The sequence below is a fragment of the Pituophis catenifer genome, unplaced genomic scaffold, assembly GCF_029215685.1.
Source record: "Pituophis catenifer annectens isolate HBS135680 unplaced genomic scaffold, rPitCat1.0.hap2 SCAF_2, whole genome shotgun sequence".
Lineage (NCBI taxonomy): Eukaryota > Metazoa > Chordata > Lepidosauria > Squamata > Colubridae > Pituophis > Pituophis catenifer.
The window spans coordinates 35,504,406-35,525,081 of record NW_027256882.1 but is presented as its reverse complement, the minus strand read 5'-3'; the positions used below and the strand labels follow the sequence as shown (position 1 = coordinate 35,525,081).

At 41.6% G+C, this 20,676-nt stretch overlaps 1 protein-coding gene across 1 annotated transcript; it reads right to left on the bottom strand.

Annotated features, from left to right (window-relative positions):
• Nucleotides 1-3,898: 3,898 nt before the first annotated feature.
• On the bottom strand, nt 3,899-20,215 carry LOC139309350 (E3 ubiquitin-protein ligase TRIM39-like). Its single transcript, XM_070933410.1, has 7 exons — nt 19,811-20,215; nt 15,930-16,025; nt 12,167-12,397; nt 11,048-11,070; nt 9,403-9,521; nt 8,532-8,564; nt 3,899-4,416 (listed from the first exon to the last, which is right to left on the bottom strand). The coding sequence occupies exons 1-7, from the start codon at nt 20,213-20,215 to the stop codon at nt 3,899-3,901; spliced, it is 1,425 nt and encodes a 474-aa protein (XP_070789511.1).
• Nucleotides 20,216-20,676: the final 461 nt, after the last annotated feature.

Below are 20,676 nucleotides of genomic sequence, written 5' to 3'. Positions count from 1 at the left end.
GTGAGGAAACTTTACTTTGAAGGGTGGAACGTGTAAATATTTAAAATCCTTCAGTCGTTTGTATCTATAACAGTTGAATTGGCCTGAATCAATCCAGTATTCAATGAAGACCTGTTCATTGAAATATGCACCATAATCCAGCTCATTAATAGTGGACACATTGGGTTTTTTTCCCTCCCAATTATTCAATCTAGGACTGAGAGAAAAGAACTGGCCCAAAGTCCCCATCCAGTTTCTCCCAACTCCTACAACACCATGTTAATACAGTGGTGCAGTGACTCATACTGCCACAAAGAAAGGGGTCACACTATTCTCCAAAGTTCAGATGCATGCAAGATAAGAAGCAATGGATGGAAACTAATCAAGGAGAGAACCAACCAAGAACTAAGGAGAAATTTCCTGACAGAACAATTAATCAGTGGAACAACTTGCCTCCAGAAGTTTTGGGTTCTCCAACTCTGGAAGTTTTTAAGAAGAGATTGGGCAGCCATTTGTCTGAAATGGTTTCCTGCTTCAGCTGGGGGTTAGACTAGACTAGAGGATCTCCAAGATCCCTTCCAACTCTGTTATTCTGTTATTCCCCACTTGACCTTCTATGGTGGGAAGGGGATTCAAACTTGGGTCTCCCCACTCCAAGTTCAATACTTTCACTGTTATACCAAGATTAGAGATAGATAGATAGACAGACAGACAGTCAGTCAGTCAGTCAGATACCAACAAAACCACAGGTCGATTCCTTAAATACCCCAATCGTAGTTTGTGTTTCTTTCACAATCTGGATCAGAGTTTCCCAAATGCACTCACATGTGGGACAACTTCCCTCATTTACAGACAGCAAAACCATTTTAATTGGCAATGATGGGAATGTGGTTCATTGAGGGATCACTTAAATTGGGGAGCCCAAAATGGAGTTCTTTTTCTGTATTTCCTGCTGGGTGAGGGGCAGGGGTGTATGAATTTTATTATGGAAACAACCTTCCAGTGGGCAATTGTAACATCAACCTTTATTACAGTCACAGACCAGTAAATGCAGCTGTAATGTACTTTCTCTTGAGAAACTTAAGTGTTAAGGGACAGAGTTACAATGATGAAATGCAAATACATTTTTTAATTGAAGCTCTGTTATTTCTAAACCCCTTTGATTAGTTATTTTATTTCACCAGATTCTGAAATAAACAGCATACTGTTAAGTTTTATCCTCTAAGAACTGAGTACTTTATCTGCACTTCCCCTGCATGAGATATTATGATGAGAAGAAGTAAAAGAAAACTATGACAGGAAGTGAACTCTGTATGCAGGCAATACACAAAGACATCCAATAGGAATTATGATGGAAATAATAATAGTAATCATGTTAACAAGTCTCTTGGGCTTTCATTAAATAAATTGAATATGCTGGAGTGGGTCTTGCAAATGGAGAGTGTGAGTTGATTTTTACAGTAAGGAATTAAAGTCCAGGCTCTCTAATTTAGTTGCTCGTTCCCTTGAGGCAGCTGCTCTATTCATCTGCCCTCATCAAAAAAGCCTCTTGGGAAATTGTCTTAAAAGTGACAGAAGTTAAGAGAGTTGGTATCCAAGCAATGCTTATTGGCTTCATAGACTGTAGTTTCAAATGCTGAATAATGGTAAAAGTTCCCCTTGCATGTGCTAGTTGTTCCTGACTCTAGGGGGCGGTGCTCATCTCTGTTTCAAAGCCGAAGAGCCAGCGCTATCCGAAGACGTCTCCTTGATCATGTGGCCGGCATGACTAAACACCTAAGGTGCACAGAACGCTGTTACCTTCCCACCAAAGGTGGTCTCTATTTTTCTACTTGCATTTTTTACGTGCTTTCGAATTGCTAGGTTGGCAGAAGCTGGGACAAGTAACGGGAGCTCATCCTGTTACACAGCACTAGGGATCTGAACCGCTGAACTGCCGACCTTTCGATCGACGAAGTCTTAAGTCACTGAGCCACCGCGTCTCTTAAAACGCTGAAACGCTGAATACTTAACAGCTGTTGGAAGAAATATCCTTCTGGGTTCAAGTGGGGAAAAAGACACTGGATTCATGGCAATTGCTTGGAAAGGAGTTTTATTGATGAACAGGATCACATGGCTTGAGATCCTGGGCAAAAAAGGGAAGAGATGCCGAGCTCTCTGGCTTTGAACTTCCTGGGGCACAGGAAGAGTACCCTGATTGGTTGCTGTCAGAGGTCATAGCTAGCTTTTTAGGTTGTCTGTGTGTTAAGTTTGGTTAAATCTTGCTGGGTAATGCAAAGGGCAATTAAATGGCTCTGCCTGAAGGAGATAGATCTTTGTTATGTAGAATGGACTGGCTCAGGCCTTAATGGCCCATTAAAAAAGGGGGGGGTGAGTTTCTGCCTCCCTTTTAGGGGAAATATTCTGTCCTTTTAATATTTCCTAAAATATTTCATTTTTCTAGGAGAGGGGTGGATTTTAACTTCCTACACAGCAGTAAAGGGAAGGCGGGACTTTCTGAAAGAAAGGCCTTTGACGTAATCATTCAGTCTTACCGTATTAAATTCTGGATCTAAATATTTAATTTAATTTAATTTAATTTCCAATTTATATACCGCCCTTCTCCCTGAGGACTCAGGGCGGTGTACAGCCAAGATAAAAAACATAGAATACAAATATTAAAACATTTAAAAATATATATAAATTTTGGCCCGAAAGTTAAGAATCACAGACTAATTAAAAGAATTTAAAAATTTCTTCTTAAGCCAACCCGGCTTGCTGGAAAAGATGGGTTTTCAGGGAACGACGGAATATGAATATGAGCAAGTTATATAAGTCTGTGGAGATTCTCAGTCATCCAGGTCATGATTGTCCCAAAGGTGCTTTTTTCAAGAGACAACTGGACAAAGTACCTTGAAAAAGCACCTTTGGGACATGAGCAAGTCTATCTTTATCCAAAAGAAAAATCCTGATCTTAACATTGAATCCTGTGGAAAGAATGATCAAATTCAGAAAGAACCTCCAGCCACTGCATGAAGGATAAGAGGGTTTCAAAACAAAGCCAACAGTGCTGTTGTAACTTAAAACGGTCGCAAAATGGAACTGTTGCAAGTAGAGGACTACAGGTAGTCCTCAACTTACAACAGTTCATTGAATGACTTCGAAGTTAACAATGGCACTGAAAAGTGAGTTATGACCCTTTTTCACACTTAACCATTGCAGCATCGCCATGGTAACATTATCCAAATGCAGGCGCTTAGCAAGTGACTCATATTTATGACATTTCCAGTGTCCCGGGGGTGTGTGTGTCACGTGATTATCTTTTGCGACCTTCTGACCAGCAAAGTCAATGGGGGAAGCCAGATTCACTTAACAACCATGTTATTAACTTAACAACTGGAACGATTCACTTAACAACTGTGGCAAGAAAAGTTGTAAAGTGGAGCAAAACTCATTTAACAAATGTCTCGCTTAGCAACATACATTTTTCAGGTCAGTTGTGGTCGTAGATCGAGGACTAACTGTACTTGCACAATATTTTTCTAAAGCTGAAAAGAAAAAAAAAAAGGAAAGGAAGCAGACATAAACTCAACCAGTTTTTAATACATCTCAGCAATGAAAACCACAACAATCCCACTACCTTGAGTTTCAGATACACAAACTTAAAACGTTAACCCGTGCTCTATGTGAAGTGTACATTTAGAGTTTGCTTTAAAAGCTTCTCCTGTTTAAAAAAAAAAATCCTTTGGAAAGATGCTTGGTTAGAAGCAAGAAGCTGGCATTTTGAAAAAAATTAGAATCGGACAAGAGTCCAAAAATAAAAAAAGGGGGCAAACTAAAAGTGTGGTTGATGTGTTGCTTGTCTCCTTTGTATGGATGCGTCATGAAAATTGGAGTGTGGGGCTTTTAAAAGCCACCGACGTCCTTCCTTCCAGCCAATTTAGGGAGTCAGTGTGAGAACAGCCTTGTGAGAGAGGTGAAAAAAAGGAACAAAGGCCTCTTTGGAGACCGTGCTTGTGTAGGTATGATGGAGTATGCTTGCTTCATCGGCGTCAAAGAAAGACACATGCTTCCCGACGTAATTAAAAAACACCCGAATCCTTCTCAGCTCCCGATTGGGTTGCAGCCGAGAACGATTTGGAGAGTCAAAAGCAAAATATTCATTGGCACGCTTCCCGATGGCCCAAATGCCACTTTTGGGCTCAATGGAGATTGCATTCTTCCTCCTCACAGATTTTCGGGCCACACCCACGGTCCATTCCCCCTCGTTGCCCATGGAAATGTCCCAATAGTTCCGACCCTCCTTTAACTCCTCGCAGCCCAGCACACTGTGGCTCGTGTCAAATCGTTTATGAGTCTTTGGATAGTATTGCACCTCGTTTCCCAGAGTCACGCTTTTGCAGTCCTTCGATAGGATGAGCAGGGGATGCGCCGTCTCCTTGTCTAAAGTTATCACCGCTGGAAGAGGGAAGAAGTAAAAGATGGAGATAAGCAAGCATGACAGTTGGGAGAGCAACCATGTTTCCCCAAAAATAAGCCGTAGCCCGATTTTTAAGCGTGAGCCTAATATAATCTCTACCCCAAAAATAAGCCCTAATGAAGCAGCCCAGGCGGGAGGCCATAGGAAGCTGGTCTTCATGCAGAGGTACCAGCAGCAGATGGAGGCACGGGGCGGTCCCAACACATGGTTTAAGGGAAAGCCGAGAGAGGGTGGCAGCCACGGGAGCCTCATCTTCGTTTCTCTTGGCTTCCCTGCAGCCCACGCGGTGCATCGGGATCACTTGCCTTCTACCCCACCCCACGCCTCTGCCTCCGTCTGCTGCTGGTACCACTGCACAAAGATAAGCCTTCTGTGGCTGGCCACTCGCTCCGGGTCACTGACTCTTGGCTTTCCTGCGTAGCGCGTCTGGATCGCCTGCATCCCCTCCCTTCCTTGCCCCTCTTCCTGCTGCTTGAACAGGTAATCAACTCACCTGTGCTGCGCGGGCTGTGCAGCCCCGAAGTGTGCCGACCAAGGGGCCAGCGGGCTTCAACTGCTGCCAAATACCGTCAGTCCCCACACGCTTGCCACCTCTTGTATATGCACCAGGGAGCGGGGCGCCCAACCGGGTTGATCACCCTGAAATTGTGTTTCCCCAAAAATAAACCCAAGTATTTATTTGGGAGCCCCCCAAAAATATAAGACCGGGTCTTATTTTCAGGGAAATACAGACATGTACCGCTGCCGCTTAGGGACAGCAAAAGTGAGAAGACTACTAGAGAGCGGTAGAGAGAGTTCCGGTCTCTTTGATGACCTCTAAAGAACATCTGGATCCATGCAGCTCAGAAATTATAGGCCAGCTCTCTGGAGAAGGCTATAACGCTTGGTAAGGTGGAAGGAAAGAGAAGCGCAGGACCAGCAGCCAGAGGGGTGGACTCAGATACAGTGGTGGTGGATAGGCCATTGGAAGACTTGAAGAACTAGGTTAAGGATAGATCGTGAGGAGAATCTATGTGGTTGCTAGGAGTTTAAAAGATGGCACATAATTAACCAAGTCAACTTTTGGCCCATATCCTACTCTCTCCATGTCTTTCTTCACTCCCCAAATATGGACAGGTAGGTTGTCTTGTCAAAATACAAAGGTTTGGGTTAATCTTAATGCAACTTTTTTTTAACTCTCTCTCCATTGTCCCCAACATAACCCAAACATTTTCAGTCTCGACCCCCATCCATGTCTGGATCTAATAAAAGTAATTTGAATAAAACACGAAACTTCAGATTGAAAAGGATTTTAGTTATTTATCTACCTGTACTGTTTATTTAGGTAGTCGTCGATTTACAACCATTTGTTTAGTGTCCGATCAAAGTTACAACAGCACTGGAAAAGGTAACTTACGGTCTTTTTTCACACTTACAACTGTTGGAACATTCCCATCGTCACATGATCAAAATGAAGATGCTTAGCAACTGGCATGTATTTATGACAGTTCTAGTGTCCCCCGGTCATGTGATCCCCTTTTGCAACCTTTTGGCAAGAAAAGTCAAAAGGGAAGCCCAATTCAACTCAACAACAGCTTAACAACTGTAGTAATTCACTTAGCAATTGTGGCAAGAAAGGTTGTAAAAGGGGGCAAAACTCACTTAACAACTGTCTCACTTAGCAACGGCAATTTTGGGCTCAATTGTGGTCACATAGAGAAAAGAAACTCTACAACAAATACAAAAAGACTTAGACATTTGGGCAAAATTACAAATAACTTTAGTTGGTAGAATTGCCGTAATAAAAATGAATGTATTACCAAAATTGTTATATTTCTTCCAAACGATACCAATAAGATTACGGAAAGCATTTTTTGATCAATTGAATAGAATAATAGGTAAATTTATTTGGTTGAGGAAAAAAGCCCGAATGAAATGCAAACTTCTTCAGGATTCCAGAACCAAAGGAGGCTTCGGCCTACTCGATTGGGAACTATATTATCAAGCGGCGGCAATAATGTGGCTAAAGGATTGGGTTCAATTAAGAAATAAGAGCGTATTAACATTAGAAGGCCATGATCTTCAATTGAGATGGCACACATTTTTATGGGAAGGAAAAAACAAAACCCATACATATTTTCAGAGACATCTAGTGCGAAATGCTTTGATAAATATTTGGGATAATATAAGGAAAAATCATTATACGAAAGTTCCAGTTTGGATACCACATTGGAGGCCATAATTTATCCCAATGTATTGGACATAAATGAAGTAGTAAAGTACTCGGAACTTTTAGATGAACTTGGAAATTTTAAATCAGAGCAGGAGTTGAGAAACCAGGGGATAAAAATTGATTGGTGGCCATACCTGCAAATTAGAACAAAATATTTAAAAGACCAGGAACAACATGGTATATAGACAGAACAATTGGAACTTGATAAGATACTATTAGGAACGGGGGGGAAAATGATTACAAAAATGTACAATTATTTGTTAAAATTCAAAATGGAAGAAGAAATGGTGAAAGAGACAATAATTAGTTGGGCGAGAAATTTTGGACACAATATTCAATTAGATCAATGGGATAAATTATGGGAGAGAAACTACAAACTAACGATGTCAGTTGCTTATAAGGAGATCCTTTACAAAATGTTTTATCGATGGCATCTGCCACCAGCGAGATTGGCCAAGATGTTCTTGAACAGTCCTCGGAATGTTGGAGGTGTGGTCATAAACAAGGAACGTTCTACCACATGTGGTGGACCTGCCCTAAGATTAGAAAATACTGGTGTAAGATAAGAAAGTGGTTGGAGGGGATAACTGAACAGAGAATAGAGATGAAACCGGAACTTTTTCTTTGGGGGCATTTTTGAAGGGAAAATGGAGAAAAAATTACAATATATAACATTACATCAGTGGTGGGTTGCCCCCGGTTCACACCAGTTCTATAGAACCGGTAGTATAACCGACAGGAGGCTCCGCCCACTGACCCCAATGTCATCAAAACGCTTCTGCACATGCGCAGAAGAGCGTGCATACAAGCGAAGCAAGTGTACACGCAGCCCTGCTGCGAACCGGTAGTAAAGATAAGTAGAACCCACACCTGCATTACACATATTAACCGCAAGTAGAATTGTCCTAGCACAGAACTGGAAACAATTAGATATTCCTCCAGACCAAATTATAATTAAAAAAAAATATGACTGTGCAGAAATGGACAGACTGTTCATGGAAATGAAGGAAGCAACCGGGTACTATCAAATTTGGAACAGATGGTATTCCTGGCTTGAGAGTAGATGCAAAACATAAGGGATAATCTGTTAAATATAATATGTAGAAGGTAAAATTGTTGAAGAAATATGAAGCTGAATTATGAAGAGAGGTTATTACAATTCAAATAAGGATGTAATTTAAGACAGAGATAAATAGAATTAAAATTTTTGTAAATATGTTTGTTATGATAGAGATACCGATATAGAAAAGCTGTTATTAGTATAAAATTTTTGCTATGTCTTTTTTAGTGTTGTGGGTTTTTTTGTACCGTGTGTTTTATATGTTGGAATTTCAATAAATACTATTTTTTTAAAAAAGAGAGAGAAAAAAAAGAAACTCTAGCCAATGATTAAAAAATAAATCCATAATAAATAAAACCAATAGTTAAACAATATAATCATAGCCCCACCTCCCTCTTTAAAACCCATCTTTAAAGTCACAGAAACCTGGTGTGATCAAATGTGGATTCTCTTCCATCCTCTGAAAAGGCACATGTATGGAGGTAAATAACTTTTTTTGAATTAAATGCCATTAAGATGGCAAGAAAGAGGAGCAGTACAGTGGCTTAGAGGTGGAGCTCTTGTCTCACAATCAGGAGGCTGTGAGTTCGATCCTAGGTAAAGGCAGATATTTTTCTCTCTGGGCACAATGACCTGCCAAACAAAACTCCGCATTGGCGACAGGAAGGGCATCTGGCCAATAAACACTCAGCTCCATTCTGTTACCCAGACTCTACCCCGCAAGGGATTATGTTAAAAGAAGATGATGAAGATGGCAAGAAAGAGGTCTTGAACAACCTCCCTCTCTCCTAACTTTGTCTATGCTAGTCTGCAAAACTTACCTTGCTGCAGGGACAACCCCAACGGCAGAGTTTCTGGAGAAGAAAACAAAGTCTGATCATGCAAATTGTCTTCATTTGTTCTTTTTAATACTCTCTATTACTCCCCCTGCTCCCTTTGCTGGCATGCAGATGGCCCTTCTTAAGTCAACAGTTCCCTTTGTTTTATTTCAATGCAGCACCAAATAAGAAAATAACTGAGCTGACTTTATAAAGCACACAGGTATGCAAAATAGCAAAAAAAATCCAAAACTACAATATAAAGCAGTGTTTCTCAACCTTGGTAGCTTGAAGATGGGTGGACTTCAACTCCCAGAATCCCCCAGCCAGTGTTGCTGGCTGGGGGATTCTGGGAGTTGAAGTCCACCCATCTTCAAGCTTCCAAGGTTGAGAAACACTGATATAAAGGAATTTGTTTAATGGGGATTGGGGTGGTTGGTGTGTAGAAGCGTGACAACCGAGAGAGCCTGGTACTGGTAGTCCTCGATTTACAACCGTTCGTTTAAATGACCGTTCAAAGATAACAACAGCATTGAAAAAAGTGACTTATGACCGTTTTCCACACTTAACAACGATTGCAGTGTCAGCATGGTCACACGATCAAAATTTGGATGCTTGGCAACTAGCAGGTACTTAAGACGGTTGCAGTGTCCCATGGTCATGTTTGCGACCTTCTGACAAGCAAAGTCAAGGGGGAAGCCAGATTCACTTAGCAACCGTGGTATTAACAACTGCAGGGTTTCACTTAACAACTGTGGCAAGAAACATCATAAAATGGGATGAAACTCACTTAACAACTATCTCACTTAGCAACAGAAATGTTGGGGTCGTAAGTCGAGGACTGCCAATATATATTAGTCAGCGTCTTCTTTACCTTGGAATTGATTGATGGCACACTTCAGAAAGATGTTAGCATCCCATACATTCCATAATTCCCATTGATGGTTAGGAGGGAAAAGCTTGAGATGTTGCAGAATCTCCTTCTTTTTACACCTGGTAGGAAATGGGGTATTAATTCACTTTCTTTCTTTTTTTCATTTATTTATTCATATACTAGCTGGACGCCCGTGCTTCGCTACGAAACTATGTGCTCGGGCTTGATAAATTGAGAATTGCAGTCTGAAACTTAATGTAGAATTTGTAACTCCGTAACATCAGTGTGTTAATATAATGCAACTGGCAGCTGGAACAGAGGGGGAGGGGGAGTAGAATGTCCCAGCCCGCAGCATCCATCACAGGGGTGGGTTTTACTTACCTTTACTACTGGTTCGCAACGGGATTGCTCGCGAGCGTGCCTTGCTTCTGCACATGCAGAACATCCAGGGCAGTGGGCAGGGCCTCCCGCCAGTTTTATTACCGGTTCTTGTGAACCGGTCTGAACCGGGGGCAACCCACCACTGATCCATCGGTATTTTTTTTTTTTAAAATTTGATTTATATACCGCCCTTCTCCGGAGACTCAGGGCGGCTTACAATGTTTTAAGCAATATGGCTAGCATCCTGTCAGTGTATGAGAGAGTTGAGGGGTGTTTGGAAACTCAAACAGTATGAATGGAATGGAATGGAATGGAATGGAATGGAATGGAATGGAATAGAATAGAATAGAATAGAATAGAATAGAATAGAATAGAATAGAATAGAATAGAATAGAATAGAATAGAATAGAATATAGCAGAACAGAACAGAACAGAATGTCAGACTTCGATGCTATCTCATAATAAATGAATTTCCAAACTGCCAATTTTTAAGGAAATCTTCTCTTTAATTGAGCACAGCAACCGGATCATGACTCGATGCGGACAAGACTGACCTTTTGCCCCCCAATCCCTCCCTTTCTGATCCCCAATTATCTGCTTCTCATTGGCTATCTTCCAAGTCACTCCACTGACTTCTTGTCTCATCATTTCACAGGAATGTCTCCCCCCTCCTCATTTCCACGACGACCGGGCTTCAAAGGGATATAGCAGGCAAAAGTTCAGGGCTTATCTCTCTCCTCTCTATGCCAGCGGTGAGACGCTGACACAGAACAGAACAGAACAGAAATTTTATTGGCCAAGTGTGATTGGACACACAAGGAATTTGTCTTGGTGCATATGCTCTCAGTGTACATAAAATAAAAGATACGTTCATCAAGAATTGCTGTGTGAGCAAGAAGGAGATAGGAAGGAGGCTGGGCGTGGCTTAGCTCAATTGTTCTGTAGTAAAGCTGCTTCCTGTGAAAGTAAAACTGAAACTGAAACTCCTCTCCTCTGCTTGTGTTTTGCAATTGGAACAGATTTCTTCTCAGGTGGGAAGGGGAAGTAGAACTCCTTAGCATCAAAGCATGTTAACAGTAATATAGGAAATACTAATGTTCTGATGACCATTTCGAAAAATCCTTTCTTAGGGAGCGCCTAGAAGCCAAGAGGAACATACATGGCAAATTTCAAGTTTGTAGGCTTTACGGTTCTCGAGATTTCGTGATTACAGCGCAAGTGGTTTTCGCTTTTATATATATAGATTGTTTTTGGATCAACTTACCTCTCCAGAGTGCTGCTTATATCCTAGATGAAAAAGAAAACAATTTCAGTACTGGTCACAAACCATTCTGAAAGTTAAAATGTTGATAGCAACTCATAGGCTCCAACTGGTGCAGAATGCGGCCGCGCAGGGGATTATGGGAGCGATGGGGTGCTCCCATGTGACACCTCTCCTGCTCGAACTGCATTGGCTCCCGGTGGTCTTCCGGGTGCGCTTCAATGTGTTGGTTACCACCTTTAAAGCGCTCCATGGCTTAGGGCCTGGGTACTTACGGGACCGCCTTCTGCCACCGATAGCCTCCCACTGGCCAGTACACTCCCACAGAGAGGGACTCCTCAGGGTGCCATCGGCCAGGCAATGTTGGCTGGCGACCCCCAGGGGGAGGGCCTTCTCTGTGGCAGCACCTGTCCTTTGGAACAACCTGCCCCTGGAGATACGTAGGATCCCAGATCTCCTTGCTTTTCGCCATGCCCTTAAAACTTTTTTATTTCATCAATCTGGGCTGGCTTGACCCCCCCCTTAGATATTTTTAATTATTAATTGATTTTAGTTGGGGTGTTTTAAATGTTATATTGGGCCAAAACTTGTTTAATTCTTTTAAAATTAATCTTAAATTTTGCATGTGATGTTTTTATTCTTGGCTGTTCACCACCCTGAGTCCAGTAGGAGAAGGGCGGTATAAAAATCTAATAAAATAAATAAATAAATAAATAAATAAATAAATAAATAAATAAATAAATAAATAAATAAATATGAAAATTTTGTTGCTGTTCTCTTCACTCTTTCTAGAGTCTCAACATATTTTTTATATTGTGGCAACCAATTGGTTCTCTGATAGGCCTCAGGTTCCCACTCCTACTAGGAGGAGGGTTCAATAAATACAATGTGGAACATACTTCTGAGTAACCCATCTAATATTGTGCCAATGGGAACACATGGCCTGTGGCAGTTTAGATGCAATTAAAGTACGACTCCCAGCATTCAACACCTTTTGGCTGTTGGGAATTGAAGTTTACTGTCTGCAGAGCTCCAGGTTTCCAACTGATAAATAATGAACACAGAAGTAGAATTTAGTTATTTTGGTAATAAACGTTTCCTAAGAAATTTCTACCATCTTACCTGCAGGAGATCATTTGCTTGCTGGCCACATTTCTTTTGCAATTCTCGCATCATCTTATCGCAAGAAGAGAATTCCTGAAAAAGCTCATCCATTCGTTCCTCCCGCTTCTGGGAAACATTATTTTCCACCTCGTTGATTTTGCTGATCTGAGTATGCTCTTCACTGTTCAGAAAGCGGCGTAGCCCCTCAAATGTATCCTCCATCTCTTTCTTCAAGGTCTCTGTTGATTTCTTTCGGAAGTCCACAGAAAGAAAAAGGTGTTAACCCTGAAGCTGGCCTGACTTCAGTGCTGACACACTGGAGAAGACGGATAGGGAGGGGGGAATAGAGATATTTGGGGTGTTGTAGTCAAAACAAAATATTTTCTCTTGGGAACCAAGGACATTCCTGCAGGTGCTCGGAAGGAAGGGACTGGAATCACCTTGCAACTGGACAGTATCCTGATTGGACCATGTGACTATTGTTTTGAGAAAGTGACAAACTTTTACTTTGAATTAGGTGGAAACCGCGGGAATATTCAGAGTCGGTTTTCACCAGCCTGTGCCAATATGACATATCCAATAAACCTATTCTTTGAGGAAATTGCCTGCCTCAGGGTTTTGTTTGCTATGGGTATTGAAACTCTGACACTCTCTGGGCAGCTTACCATGTCAGCATTATTTGTCTATTGCCCTTAACAATCTGGGTCCTCATTTTATCAACCACAAAGGGATAAAAGGCTGAGTCAACCTTGAGCCTCGTCAGGATCGAACTCATGGCTGTGGGCAGTTAGCCTGCAATACTGTACTTTAACCACTGCGCTACCAGGGCTCCTCCAAACATCCTGCAAGGCACACAAATATTATTTTCTGACAACTGTAAATGAAGAGAATTAATGACAATCAGGACACCTTGTAAATTCAAAACCATGGTGAGTGAGTTCTGAATTCAGGACTTTCTGGCTTCTTACAATCCCTTCATATGTCCTAGCATTTGTCCATAAATGAGAGGTAGTCCTCGACTTATGACTGAAATGGGGACCAGAATTTCCATTACTAAGCAAGACAGTTTAGTGCCCAATTTTATGACCTCTTTTGCCATGGTTGTTAAGCAAATTCCTGCCATTGTTAAGTGAACCGTATTATCGTTGACTAGCTCTGATGATGTTATCTAGTTTGGGTAATGAATACATCAGGGATCAATATATTCTCTATCTAGGCCTACGGAAAAATCAGGTGGAACAACAGCTGATGACTTCTTTCTATCGGTCTACGATAGAAAGTGTCCTCACATACTGTATAACAGTGTTGTGGTCCACCAGCAGCCTACGGAGCTGGCAGCAGAGTCGAACAGTGAGGAGGCTGGGGAGAAACATGGGCCAGTCCTGGAGTCTGGGGAAGGCTCGGACGAGGGCTCTGCATCGGAGGCAGGGAAAGGGCCATGTGGGAGGTACGTGCTGCCTCCAGAGCCTCTAGAGTCAGACCTCAGTAAAGCAGAGGAACAGGGAGAGCCTGTTCCCAGTGCACGCATGTGCAGAGCTGCCAGAAGGCAAGAACAGTTAAAACAAAAGGAACAACTTGGGAGTAGGACTTGAAGATGATTGGCCCTTCCCATAAGACTTAAAAGAGGAGCAAAGGCACATGGGCCTTTGCAGGAAGCAACGTTGTTAATTCTGTGCAGTTTAAAGTCTGAAGCTCTGTTTAATTTTGGACTATGTGTGGCTTTGCCAATTGGCAGTGTGTCAAGGGAGATAAAGGTGGGTGATTATCAGCCTTATCCTGAAGGACTTTTTACAACTATTAGGGACTCATCTGTGACTGAACAGAATTCACAGGTATTAAAATATAACAGGTTTTTGGGATTACTCGTGTGTTTTACTGACTCAGGAAGCCTAGGTCAGAACAAACAGTACGGTATGCTGGTTTAACAGCTGCGGACAGGAAGGCGCTACAGAGAGTGATCAATTTGGCACAAGAAACCACTGGTTGCTCTCTAACACCACTGGATGACATCGCCAGGTCTCGCTGTTTCAGCAGAGTAAGGAAGATACTTAGGGATGATTCACACCCCGGCCAGTGTCTCTTTTCACTTTTACCATCGGGCAGAAGACCTTGAAGTAAAGCCAGCCGGACAAACAGGTTTAAAAACAGCTTCTACCCATGGGCTGTTAGACTCCTAAACACAATCACAATCACTCCACATACATATGGAAACGTATGACTAGGTTTTTCCCCCCCAATTACTTGTATAAGGATTATTCTCTATACCAGTGATGGCTAACCATGATTGCCGTCATGTGCCAAAAGTGGGGTGAGTGCCGGGGGGTCCCGCACACATGTGCCCACACCCATAATTCAATGTGCCCCGCCCTCCCCACCCATGCACATGTGACCCCCCCCGTGCTCTCCCCGCTTTTGGAACACAATGGCATGGTAGGCCAGGTAGGCCTGTTTTTCGCCCTCCCCAGGCGCCAGAGGCTTTCTTGGAGCCCGGGGAGGGTGAAAACGGTCTTCCCCACCCACCCACCCCGGAGGCCCTCTGGAGGTCAGAAACGGCCCGTTTCCCGACTTCCGGTGGGTCCGGAAGGCCCAAAAATCAACTGGCCGGCACGTGCATATGCGCTGAAGCTGAGCTGAGGCAATGCTCACATGCCCACAGATATGGCTCCACGTGCCACCTGTGGCACACGTGCTATAGGTTTGACATCACAGCTCTATACTATTCATGTTGTCTTGTATTTTCTGTTATGGACTGCACCAGTAGAGGCTAAACCAATTTCATTGTATACATGATGTACAATGACAATAAAGGCTATGATGATGATTTGTCAGGGTTCCAAGTAACACCCCCAACGAAAGAAAACTCTGAGGCTTGAGTTTCCTCAAAGTTCCCTTTTATTAGAGATGTCATATTGGCACATCTGGGATGTCATATTGGCACAAGGTGCTGGTAATCACCTATAAAGCCCTACATGTCTTAGGCCCGGGGTATTTAGCAGACCATCTGCGGCCAGCGACTGCTCCCCATCTCCCAGTGCGTTCCCACAGGGAGGGCCTCCTTGGAGTGCCGTCGGCCAGACAACGTCGGCTGGCGACCCCTAGGGAGCGGGCCTTCTCTATGGGCACACCTACCCTGTGGAATCAGCTCCCCCTGGGGCTCCGGGTGGCCCCTGACCTTCGCTCTCTCCACCGTGGCCTTAAAACATGGCTATTCCGCCTGGCTGGCTTGGACTGAAGGGGTTTTAGAGGGGATTTTAATGGTTTTTATAGTTTTATTGGGTATTTTTAAAAAATTGAACTTTGTGTGTTTTATTGTTGTGAGCCGCCCTGAGTCCTTTCGGAGATAGGGCGGCATATATGTTCAAATAATAAATAAATAAATAAAACCCAAATCCGAAAGTTTCCAGGTTCAAGTCCCTGCCAGCACCCACATGTTTATCACATGGTCCAATCAATGCACCGTCCCAACTGGGGTTGCCTCCCAGTTCCAGCCGTCCAGGTGCAGGGCAAGTTGTCCTTGACTTTCTGAGAAAGGAATGTTGTTATGACTATATATCATCCATGCTCCATACAATCCTCCGTCCCAGTTTCCCACAGTAATAACTGTGTCAGGCCTGAAGATCCAACAAAAAAGATGGCGCTTCAGGCCTGACATCATCATCATCATTATTGTTATCAGATTCCTCCAAACGAAGGATGCCATTCTACACATTTACGAATTAAAAGTAATTTGCTTTAAAAAAAAAATCTTACATAGTGATTTGCCAGCAACATCAACACTTACGATTACATCTAGGCTTTCTTTTTCTATACACGTTTTATTCCTCAGAATTGCACTTTTCTGATTCTCTATATAAACAAGGAACTCGCGGAAATAATCCTGGGGGGAAAAAAAACATAAGTTTGTTCAGAAGGTCATCTGTCATTAATAACAGGTTCCTTCATTAAAATCAGTAGGCAAATTGTTTTAGTTCCATCTCTTTTGCTAATTTATAAAGCCACCACTTTCTTCATCACAAACAAACATTTCTTGAATGATGGCCTATTTTTCACTTTTTCTTTTCTTTTTTTAAATAATATTTATTAAATTTTCAAACTTAAAATACACAGTACAAAAAATAAAGAGCAAAAAATTGAAAACCATAACACACAACAAAAACAAACAAAAATAAACACATCAAAACTTAAACACTAGTAACAGCTTTTCTACAATGGTATCACGATCCTAATTAACTTCCATGCACCATTGTCCTTTTTTTTCCCTTCCACCCTGTAAAGATCTATATATTTTACTTATATCTTTAATATTATACATTTCTACATTCTTGTTATACACATTTTTATTTCACTCCATACATTTGTTATTTATATATTTTATAGTCATACTCTTCTCTCCTAATAATCTTTATTCTTTATTTCTTTCTTTTTTTTTTAATTTGATTTATATGCCGCCCTTCTCCGGAGACTCAGGGCGGCTTACAGTGTGTTAAGCAATTTCTAGTCTTAAGCCATTTATACCATTTATTCCATATTCTATAATAGTCTGTCTCTTCTTTTTCTTTAATTTCTTTTGTTAATCTGTCCATTTCAGCACATTCTAAAATCTTATCTATCAATTCTTCCTCATTTGGAGTTCTTTCTTGTTTCCAATTTTTTGCATATACTATTCGTGCTGCTGTTAAGATGTGTAGCATCAAGTATGTGTAGCATCAAGAGGAATGAAATGAAGACATAGGGGGAAAAAGACAAAATAACAGAAGAACATGATGAAACGATGCTTAAAAATGATAAGATATTTATATGTTGTATGTTATGTGAATGTCATATATGTGTTATAATAAAATTACAAATTTTAAAATTAAAAAAAAAAAAACTTCCATGCACAAATTCTACTTCTATCTATCTCTATCTTAACTTACATCCTTATCTGAATTATAATAACTTCTATTCACAATTCGGTTTCATGACAAAATATCCCTTACGTTTTAGAATTACTCTCAAGCCAGGCATACCATCTATTCCAAATTTTCACTTTTTCGTTCTCAAGACTTCTTAGCTTCCCCATTCACTTGGAGCCAACAGAAGGTCAATGAATCACACAAAATTACAATAAAAACGAGGAACCGATAGCTTTCCCAGTATTACGGACTACAACGCCCAAGAGCCCAAAATAACTGGACCAAGAGTTAAGAGGGAGATACTATAAAAGCAGAGTCACGTTAGTTAGTTTTTTTGATTAACTTGCAGATAGTCCTCGACTTACAACAGTTAGTTTAGTGACCATTCAAAGTTACAATGGCACTAAAAAAAATGACTTATGATCGTTTTTCAAACTTACGAATGCTTTTTTTAATTTTTTTTTAATTTGATTTATATACCGCCCTTCTCCGGAGACTCAGGGCGGCTTACAATGCGCTAAGCAGCAGCCTTCATCCTTTTGTATATTTATACAAATTCAGCTTATTGCCCCCACAACTGGGTCCTCAATTTACCTACCTTAGAAAGGATGGAAGGCTGAGTCAACCTTGAGCCTGGTTGAGATTCGAACCTGCAGTAATTGCAGGCAGCTGGTCTTAATAACAGGGTGCTTTAAACCACGGTACTACCAAGGCTACCAAATGTTGCAGCATCTCCATGGTCACAGGATCAAAATTTGGGTGCTTGGCAACTGACTCGTATTTATGACGGTTGCAATGTCCCAGACTTGTGTGATCACCTTTTGTGACCTTCTGATAAGCAGAGTCAATGGGGAAGCCAGATTCACTTAACAACCGTGTTGCTAACTTAATAATTGCAGGGATTCACTTAAACTAATGTGGCAAGAAAGGTCGTAAAATGAGGCAAAACTCACTTAACGACTATCTCATTTAGCAACAGAAATTTGGGGCTCACCTGTGATCGTAAGTTGAGGACTACCTATATTTTATTAAAAAGCAGATGATTTTGAGAGCTGTAATTCACTTAAAATGGGACCAGTAATTTGGTGACATATGCCTTAACTCAACCATGGTTTAGGGCAGAGGTCTTCAAACTTGGCAGCTTTAAGACTTGTGGACTTTAACTCCCAGAATGCCTCAGCCAGCAAATTTGTATTTTGCAAGCCTTACAAATGCTTGGGTTGCACATATTAAGTCAAAGCTAAGCAAACACAAATTAAACTTTAGCATAATGTGTGAAGCTTGTTTTGTTTAAGTTAAGTTCCTGAAAACTTAATTGCTTATGAATCAAGTTATCCTAGCTAGGAAAACTAGTATACATGAAGCTCAGTACATACAGCTTTCCATAAAAAGTTTATGTAAGGAAAAGAAAAATGAGCTTGCAATTCAGTATGAGACTTCAGCTGTATTGAAACTCAGGAGATCAAGTAATTGGGGCAATTTCAAATAGTTTTGTAAATACAAAGCATTGATGCAAAGGCACGTAGTACAAAGTTTCTCTGCACACTGCAGAGAAAAGAGACAATATTTTCTCACAGTGAGGAGCCAAGTTTTGTGTGACTGAACAGAATCTGTGTGACTGTTCAGAATCTGTGATTGAACAGAATTCACAGCTGTTAAAATAAAACAGGTTTTTGGGACTACTTGTGTGTTTTACTGACTCAGGAAGCCTAGGTCAGAACAAACAGTACGGGATGCTGGTTTAACAGCTGCGGACAGAAAGGCACTACAGAGAGTGATCAATTTGGCACAAGAAACCACTGGTTGCCCTCTAACGCCACTGGATGACATCGCCAGATCTTGCTGTTTCAGCAGAGTAAGGAAGATACTTAAGGATGATTCACACCCTGGCCACTTTTACCATCGGGCAGAAGACATTGAAGTAAAGCCAGCTGGACAAACAGGTTTAAAAACAGCTATGCTGGCTGGAGAATTCTGGGAGTTGAAGTCCACAAGTTTTAAAGGTGCCAAGTTTGAAGACCTCTGATTTAGGTCTTCAAATAATGGGAGGAAGTAGCACTACATACTGAATTTACCATGTGCGTCTGAAAGAAAAGCTCTTTAGAAATCAAACAATCAAATAAATTAAAATCTGAGCTTGCATCCTGCAGTACTTATAAATAAACCATTAACTTATCAAATCAGTACACCACCGTCTAATAAACTCTTTTGGAAGGAAAAATATATGCAACAGACTACCTGATTTATTTGTCTTTCATGCATTGCAATTCAGGGAGTCAACATTCTCCAATCTGGCATTTTGGTTTTTTACTCAACGAATGGAAAAGAGTTCAGTTTTTAAAAAGTTTCCTTCATTTTTAAAAAAGAAATCCATTTTCTGGCACATTTAAGTCACTGTTTCCCACCCATCCCTTGGTAACTTTAAGTTGTTAAGGTCCTTGATGTTCTCTGAGCTTGCTTGTTTTCTCGTGGTTGTTTCATTATCCAACTAGATAACATCATCAGTGCTACTAGTTACCTAGTTTGGATAAGGAAAGAAGTCTGCATGAAAACAAGCAAGCTCAGAGAGTACCAAGGAAGTACCTTCCTTTCAACCCTGAGCTACAAATATTCTCCTTTTAAGATGTGTGGGTTTCAGTTCCCAGAATTCCTCAGCCAGCTCTCATCCCAGGTTTTGTCCACATTTTATTTATTTATTTATTTTGCAAAAACAGACCATAATTATTCCATTATTATTTTAGAAACAGAGGATTCCCCATCCACCCACCTTAAATTCTTGGGTTGCTTGCTCCAAGGAGATCTTGACGTGACCTTCGTGATCTTTGGATCCAGCACACCACTTGCAGAAGGGGGCTTGGTGATTCTTGCAGAAATATTCCCAAGGCGCCTGATGTTTCTCGCAGGACTCTTTGCCTCCTGCCTCCTGCTTCAGCTGTTCGAGCAACCTTGCAAATTTTTCCAGGGATTTGTTTGGGAGAACACCCTCGGCGTCAGTGACCATTTTGCACTGAGGGCAAGTGTATTTCAATACAAACTCCCGCCAGTATTTCATAACGCAGTCGTGGCAGAAATTGTGCCCACACGGAAGCATCACGGGATCTCTGAAATACTCCAGGCAAATGGAACAGGTCACTTCCGAGCAGAATATCTTGGTGGGGATTTCCTGACTCATGGTGCCGATGCCGAGAAGCTGAAGGCCGGTTTTGTTCTTCCCAGAGGATGGAATAATGCTTGCGCATATACAGTTAGGGAGAGTTCTGGGTTTTTTTATTATTATTTACTTATTTATTTTTGCCACTTCTGCAAAGGTCAATCTGTACAAAAGGAAAAGGAAATTAGGGTGAGATGGGACGGTCGCCCATCTTGTTTGCTAGGATTGTCTTCCAATCCCACCAAAAAGCTTAGTTCTTAACAGAATAGCAGAGTTCCCCTGGATTAGAAGACCTTCCTTGGAGGTCTTTTAATCCAGGGGTGTCAAACTGGATTTCTTCGAGGGCTGGATCTGCATTGTAGTTCTCCTCCGTGGGCCGGCTTGGAGAGGAGACAGTATAGAAGCCTCCTGCAGCACTCTGCCAGCCAAAATGGGGCAGGGGGGAGGCATACGAGGCCCCTCTGCACTGCGTTTTCGGCCTG

Coding starts and splice junctions, on each gene's coding strand:
- LOC139309350 (XM_070933410.1), bottom strand. CDS start 20,215: ATGAGTCAGGAAATCCCCACCAAGATATTCTGCTCGGAAGTGACCTGT. Junction 11,071..12,166: donor AAGCAAATGATCTCCTGCAG/GTAAGATGGTAG, acceptor TTTTTCATCTAG/GATATAAGCAGCACTCTGGA. Junction 4,417..8,531: donor GGGGTTGTCCCTGCAGCAAG/GTAAGTTTTGCA, acceptor TCCCTCTTCCAG/CGGTGATAACTTTAGACAAG.